Consider the following 7,991-nt stretch of genomic DNA (forward strand, 5'->3'; position numbering starts at 1 on the left):
AACAGAAGTATAAGGATTCTCTTGCACATAGAGTAATACATCAAGCTCAGTATCGAAATTACGAACATTCCTGACACTATTTTTTGGCCCTTAGCGATTGACACTACTAAACAAGCGGAACGTTGTAGCAATAAGAGCAATCATTTTCCGGCTTGGGGGTCTTCGTTGAGGAAATCTCTCCCGGTAAGCCCTTGCAGCTGTTTGAGCTTGACGACGGCATTCAACAAAAATGTCGTACATATCAGTTTTTTCGTTTTAAATTATGAACGGTTCATCTTGCCGGAATGAATGGAAGTTTAAGGTAGACTGAAGGTACTTTAGTCCAATTTTAATGTGATTCATTGACCGTTTTCCAGCTGTAAAGCACACTGAGTCCCCGTAATTCACACTCAATCACCCTTCAAGTGGAAACATCTAAAATAAATGTAAAAGGACATAAACAAATATACAAATAAACAATAAAAACATCATGAATGCAGAATTTTTATTAATTTTACAACAAAACTATTCTTTAATTTAACTTAGATGTACGTATTACGTTGTATTGACTTAAATATCAGCAAACTTTTTAAGAAACCAGAACTAGGCCATTAATTAAAAACTACAAATCTATATCAATAGTATTGATTTCCACTAAAATGAGCTCAATCGCCTTCGTCAAACTGATAGACCATCATCAGGTATGAGTATATTCCTTGGGCTACCTATTAAACATTCAGATTATATTTATTACAAATATAATAACGATGACAAATAAAAATATAATGTGGCACTTAGTGGTTAAAAAATTCAAAAATCAGCCAAGTTGCCTAAAGTTCGCCACCTGCATTTTTAAACATGATAAGAGATTTGTCCGGAAGATGACAGCAAATACTGGGTGTCTGCTACCTCAAAACTCTGCATAACAATCGAGTTGTGTCGCTAGTATCGCTTTTAAGGGTGATATTGGCTATATTATGTGGAACACGGTTGCTGTTATAAATATCGCCTCGGTAAGTATCCGTTTTATATTGAATTTGCAATCTGCAATATATTTTTAATAATGTGGTATGTATTTTAAAAGTATATTTTATGTACTTTCCGATAGTGTAATCAAGAATTTAATTTTTGGTAGGGATATCTGGCATTTGATGATATTAATAAATTTATTTATTCCACAGCTTCAGCCAAAGGACAAGTCCGTGTTTGGACCATTTGAGAAATTCTGGGATGATGAGCTCATGAACTCAGGCTGCCTATAAATACAGAGAATTCAACAAATAGAGGTTTGGATATGTCTTCCACGCCTGTTTTGGGACAAATCTGCTACTAAATGTAATAGCTGGGTTTGAAGGGTGTGGGATTTCCCTCTTCAACCCAAACAAGATTCCGGAAGATTTGCTGCCAGCGAGACGACTTCAGTTTCGCGCCCAGCATCGCCAGTTGCTAGAGAAAATCGTTCACAGGATCAGCCCGTAGAAAATGAAGGTAATAAGGAAGCTGAAGATGAAAATAGTGACTGGAACTCTGAGGACTCGTCTGATAACCTTGAAGCAGTATCTTTCAACGAAATTCTTTTAACTCCTAAATCTAAAGCTAAAACTGCAAAGAGAAACTGACCAACCATCAATAGCCGAGCCCTTTAACTTCAAAAATCCTTGGTTCTCCATCAACATCTATCCCCAAAGGAAAACAGTCACTTAAATCTTCCCATTCTCAAATCAAACCTAGAAAACTAAAGAGAGCTGGTACTGTTTCATCTGCAAGGAGGACAGAGTTTTAGACATGCGATATTGTAGCTTATGTCAGCATAATGTTCACGAGGAATGTGTAGGGGGAATGTTCATTACTTATAAAGTAATAAAATTTTCTTGATCTGGAACTTGCGTTTCCTTTCTCCGACTGAGTGGCGAACTTAGGAAACACTGTGCCCTAACTTCGCCAAATACTACATCCTTCCTAACTTTAATATTTTACATCAGACAAGAACAACTTCTATCGTCAGATTATATTTTTACTGTTCCCAAGGGATAAACTTTCCTTTAAATTGTCCATAATCCAACAAAATTATTCTGATTTAACATTAAATAATTTATTTCTTTAAGGTGGCGAACTTAGGGCAACTTACCTCATATTGAATGAGTAAAAGAGATCAATATACAAACTTAAATGTATATATTCGAATTAAATACAATATTGTTGAACGTTCGATCCATCAAATACCGCAGGCATTTCAGAATTTTTAAAATACCTTTGAAATGAAGGATCACCTGTCAGAAAACATTGTTCAAGATAAACCCAGTTTTTGTAATATGTTGTTGACAAAAAAAAATGCAAACGCATTTCATTTCAATTGTTTTAATAGATTAAAGCTGATTTTGTGCGCAGACTGTGTGAGTGAATCGTCGATTTACCAATTCCCCTGGAAACGAAACAGCAATCAAACCGCTGGGCAGCCGCAAAGATGAAAAATGCAATGTAGATTTCAATCGCTGGAAAGACCACAGTTAGTGCTGTCTCCGATGCAAAAGGGATTTATTATCATTATGTTGAAAGAGTGATTGGAGAAGTCAACACAAATCTGCTAGACTAACTGAACGAAACATTTTTCTAGAAGAGACACAGATCGCAAAAGAATATAATTAAATCACCTTTCATCAGTAAATGCTCACAAAGATGCTTTGGAACAACCCTCAAACATCTACCTATTTCCAAAACTAAAGATAGCTGGAAAACGTTTACAATATTATGAAGAGGAAACAGCAGCCGTAGAGGCCTATTTTGCACACATTCCGGAATCCTGCACCTGAGAAATACAGGCTTAAGAGGGGGACAAGAGTATACAGGCGCCGGGAAGTCGTCATCCCACTCTGCCAGCTTCCCTCACTTCTTGTAGTAATTTACATACATTCCTAACTTCATTTTTATGCTATTTTAAACTTTCTGTTGGAGAGGCTGAGATTTTTGTAGTATTGAAGCGGGATATATCCTCTCTGAAGCATTGGAAGCTCGGATTTCTGGATTATCACCTCTTCTGGATCAAGAAGATCTAGATTTAATTTCTGTTTGTTAGCAAAAATGTTAATTAGTAAACCAGGAAGAGAAAGCAAAATTTTTTTCTAAATTTTTACCGAAGTAAAGCAAACATAGTTGAAGGCTACCATTCTTCTAAAACTGAGTCCTATGGGCTCCAAAGTCACTGTCATCACCTGCCCTAGATATCTTCGGCTCGCTGGCTTTTCCTCGTACCAATTACACATGTAGCAACTTGTATGTAATTTCTCTAACTGAAATATTAAAGATCGTGAAGAAAGGGTTAGATATGTAGACCAATGCTCTTAGATCCATCATTATTTTCTAAATACGATACCTGAGTACTGATTTCCTGTCCGCATGCGCACAAGATGAAGGGTGCTGCGGCGGCAGCTATAAATTTAAAGATGTAATCTATTGCTTGTATATTGAGTTTTTCTACAGCCTGCAAGACAGAAGATAAATCAATAATTATTATACTTAATTTGAAACGAAAGGAACAACATACACATTTTATTTTGAAAAAATTGTACAAATTAAGTTTTTGGAGTGTTCGAAATTAATAGAGTTTTTAATCGATTTGTACTTCAACCAATAAGTGTGCCATAATCTTACAATTCTACCAGCTTCTTGAATTTAATGCCCAATCTTAATTGATTCACCTTAATGAACGTGTATCCAAATCCACATGGTTGTAGGGATGCTATAATGATTTCTACGTACAGCTGGCCGGAGAATATTTCATTGTAATCTCTTAGTAATCTAGAAAATCAATTAGAATTAGACACCACAAGAGGAGAGAGAGATTTACAAATCAATTTTGTTCTAAGAGGGGCACTATTTATATTTTGAGCCTAATAATAAAAAAACAGTAATTTGTCAATGAAAATGACTTTATTGTTTTTCAAAATATTCTCATTTATGATCTATACACTTCTGCATGCATTCGAACCACTTGTCAAAGCATTTTTTCCATTCCGCTTGAGACACCTCTAAAACATAATTTTTTAATGCATCAACGGCTTCTTCTGCCGACGAATATCGTTGTCCACGTAATTTATTCTTGACGTACGGAAACAAAAAGAAGTTATTTGGTGCCAAATCAAATGGACTGTACGGCATACCCCCCCCCCCCCATTAATTAGATTTTTTGAGTGCTCAAATAGTCGGTTGTTAGACGAGATGTGTGACAGCTGGCATTGTCTTGATGAACAATGATCCGACGGCGCTTGTTTGTTTTCCTTATTTCATCGAAGACTTCCGGCAAACAAATGGTTGTGTACTATTCAGAATTGTCCGTTCTACGTTCCTCTAAAGGCTAGGTTGCCACATGACCAGTTCTTCCGAAAAAACAGGCGACCATTTCTTTCGAAGTGCTTCGAGCGCGAACAACTTTTGTTGGATTTGGTTCATCTTGAAACACCCATACAGTCGACTGCTGTTTAGTTTCCGGCTCATACGCATATATTCATGATTCGTCACCTGTTACAATCTTATACACGTCTTTTGCCATTGTATTTCTTAAGCATTTGTTTGCATCAATCGAGACGAGCATCTTTTTGAGATTTTGTCAGATTATGTGGGATCCAACCAGAACAAACCTTTTTCACAGCTAAATGATCATGCAATATTTTATATATGCTGGTGGAACTAACGCTTATGGTTGCCTCAATCTCACAGTATGTCACACGACGATCTTGCATTATTAGTTTTGTGCACAGCATCAATGTTTTCTGACACAACAACTGATTTTGGACGACCTTCACGAGTGAATTCGTTATACCAGCGTTTCACAGTGGTAAAGGATGGGGCTTTATCGCTAAAAGTGGAAATATCTAGTTAATTCCATTCTTTCGCTGAGACACAATTTTCCAGTGACTGAAAACAACACAAATCGCACTCAAATAACAAAACGATCTGAAGAAGGTTATGGTCAAAAACGTGAAACTTTCAAGTGGAAACAACAGATAGCACCTGACAACACTCAGTGTTGCTAAGGCTCAAAATATAATTAGTGCCTCTCGTACATTTACTGTTTCCTTGCGGGTGTTTGTAAAAGTGGTTAACAGCGTGAATTTGTAAGTGGATGATCCCAAGTTTTTATGTCGCGAACAGCTACTTTCTATTTGTTAGAAAAAGTGTTATTTAGTAAACCATGAGCTACCGCCCCCGTCCATGAAAATGGTAGTTGGACGTTAAGCCCTAAAAAAAATAGGCGATTGCTTTTATTGCATTTTAATAACTTATCTATCAAGCTTTAGAAATATACAGCAAGCTAACTATAATAAACGTGTTCAAATATGGAACCGTGCAAACAATTGCTATAAAAAAAAAATCACCACAAATAATTCCTATAATCCCTACTGAACTCTACCATTTTCCATTTACAGTTTCTGATACTTATTTATCAAACTATACTTCGGGATACATTTATGAGACAGTTTCAAGTTTATAAGACCTTAAAGAGCAGGGTTTTCACCCCTCTTCTACTGAACAACAGTTTGCATTTTTCTTTGTCCACATTTAAAATTTTACTTAAACTTTAGAAAGAAGAAGAACTCACTTAATAATTTCTTTATGTTGTTGATAAACCTCCTTATCATCCATTTTCAGTGTCTCAAATCTAGACTGTAGGACTTGTAGAAATGCGGACAATTCTATGGTGAATATAAAATTGAAAAAGGTAAAAGCCGTGTAGATGGAGGCTGATGGGACTGTACATAATATGGAAAGTAGTGCGGCTCCTAAGTACGTCTTAACGTCTCTGATACGCCAAGGGACCCACAACTACAAGAAAAGAAGAAAACATCAGACTAAGGCAATCCTCCGAAGAAACTAACAATAAAAACGCAACGGATTACAATTTTCTTTACCTGCAAAACTAAATGTGGTTTTTCACTCCCAGTGACCACGTCTATGATAATATTTGAGATCGTCGAGAAAAGCACACAACTCCCAAAAAATATTCCATAATAAAAGGCAAATTTCAGTGAAAATTGATCAGCCCATAAAATTAAATGTTTTCTCCTATTATCTTGTAAGAACTTTTGGCGAACATTTTCAAATCTGTGAAAATAAAAAAACATTTTAGTCGTATTTAAATATAGTAATTTCAACTCTCACTTTTTGTCAACGTTTCACCTATTAATCAGTTGGCGAATTTCCCTTTGATTCCTGAGTATATTGATCATTTTACTATTGGCTTGGATGGTTATTGTAATGGTGGAAAGAGCTGAGACAAACTCTGGCAACTCTTCCTGACCCCATAAAAGATCCGCGACTACAAAAGAAGAAAAATGGATCTTATTTTTTGCCAAGAAAATATCAAGAATTGCCGAAAACATATTTTTATCGTTTAACTATTTTAAGAAGAACTTACCGCTTATGAGCACCTGGTCAAACTACTTAATACGCTTTATTTATAAATGCAACGGGAGTTATGCTAGGTTTTTAAACTCACGCGTTAACAATCATTCACAATAATAAATGATGAATCATTTACCTTTGCCACGTTTTGATTTAATAAGTTCATAGCTTTAAAAATGGTTCTTAAATTTGATTTAAGTAATTAAAATTAGTAACTGAATCCTTTTTTCAACTGTTCAAGCGAAACTATTTGCCTATGACAAACACTTGGAAATCTCACTTCTCCCGATTTGGAAAACCAATTTACGACTTCTTTTTAATGATAATAACTAAAGTAGGGGTAACCTATTTCTGGATATATAAAATACTGAAGAATGCTGATCTAGGTTGGGCCCACGACTTTTAAAGAATCTGCACATAATCACTGGTACGATTTTCATAGAAGATTGATTTTCAAGCCAAACCAACAGTCAACTTACTTGATAAGACCGTCAGACAGCTACTGCCTATGACCATTACCGTAGTGTACACCATCGACCACGGCCTACCTTCTTGGTTCATAATGCCAGCATATTTAAGGCTTTTGTAGGCAAGTTTAAAGGGTGACTTGTCTTCTTTTAACTGGAATTAAGTTAGTGTTTTGTAAATCTAAAATAATATTATCAATTATAAATACCATTTACAATCATAGGAAACACAAAAAGCTGTTACACTATGTATCTCTTGTCAAGGAGTTAGTTACTTTAAAATAGGGGGATACTGATGAGATTAAATTGAGGGCAAAAAAGTAAAACAGATATGATCGTCAAGTACAATAAATTTTGAATATAAACTACTTTTCTGACGGAGCTGTGGCATTGAATCTGCGTAAAAATAACGATAGAAGCAAAATGGGGGAATAATTAAATAATAAAACAGAAAAATATAATAAATAAATTAAAGAAAAAGGTAATGTTTACCGAAGTCATTACAGCTGAACTTCACCTCTGTTGATCTGTCTGTCAAATGGCCAGAAATGACTATTGAGCGGTTTGTATTTACAATTCATTGCCCCATCTTTGAAGGGTTCAGCCGATTATATAAATCCCCCCCCCCGACCATTGTGACTTATTATCGATGAATACTTGATCAGTATGCTTCTTAATTACTGTACTTTAATCCACTTCTTTCTTCATTACCTGTATAAGACTGTAATTATTACATAACTTCTCCATTTACAATTTATACTGGAGAAACAAACCAAAAAAGTAATTAACTGAAAATAACTGGGTACATAGTTTTGGTTAGATTAGTTAATGTCTTATGATTATCCCGATATACTATAATAGTAGACCATTTTCTTATATCTGATAATAATACTATGTTTTTGTAATAGTGCATTAACTCTGTTCATAGTTAAAAGTTTTAAGGTAATTTTTATTGTCTTGTTTTATTGTCATCAATTTTTTTGTTTTTTCAGATCGTTGCGTATATATTGATTTTTTATTTAATATTTTTTAATAGAGAAGGTTTCTTGAACTTGATTCTAATTATTTACTGCTCGCAGTTTTTAAACCACACCTCATCACTGCATTTTGCTTTACCCCCCCCATAAGTGGTAATATTGTTTGGCC

The 7,991-nt window shown here is 35.1% G+C and overlaps 1 protein-coding gene across 3 annotated transcripts; it reads right to left on the bottom strand.

Annotated features, from left to right (window-relative positions):
* Positions 1–472: 472 nt before the first annotated feature.
* On the bottom strand, positions 473–7,488 carry LOC141457785 (uncharacterized). 3 transcript variants are annotated; one of them, XM_074135037.1, is made up of 9 exons: positions 7,338–7,488; positions 6,858–6,999; positions 6,154–6,292; positions 5,886–6,078; positions 5,576–5,799; positions 3,675–3,774; positions 3,350–3,457; positions 3,141–3,266; positions 473–704 (listed from the first exon to the last, which is right to left on the bottom strand). In XM_074135037.1, the coding sequence occupies exons 1-9, from the start codon at positions 7,344–7,346 to the stop codon at positions 645–647; spliced, it is 1,101 nt and encodes a 366-aa protein (XP_073991138.1). In that variant the 5' UTR covers positions 7,347–7,488; the 3' UTR covers positions 473–644. The 3 variants fall into 3 exon arrangements, with proteins under 3 accessions (XP_073991138.1, XP_073991137.1, XP_073991139.1); XM_074135036.1 differs by having other exon boundaries at positions 3,111–3,266; XM_074135038.1 differs by having other exon boundaries at positions 3,111–3,266; positions 6,858–7,026; positions 7,338–7,479.
* Positions 7,489–7,991: the final 503 nt, after the last annotated feature.

This window comes from Rhodnius prolixus, unplaced genomic scaffold (genome assembly GCF_049639745.1).
Source record: "Rhodnius prolixus isolate KJV_2025 unplaced genomic scaffold, Rpr scaffold_5, whole genome shotgun sequence".
In the NCBI taxonomy this organism is placed as follows: Eukaryota; Metazoa; Arthropoda; class Insecta; order Hemiptera; family Reduviidae; genus Rhodnius; species Rhodnius prolixus.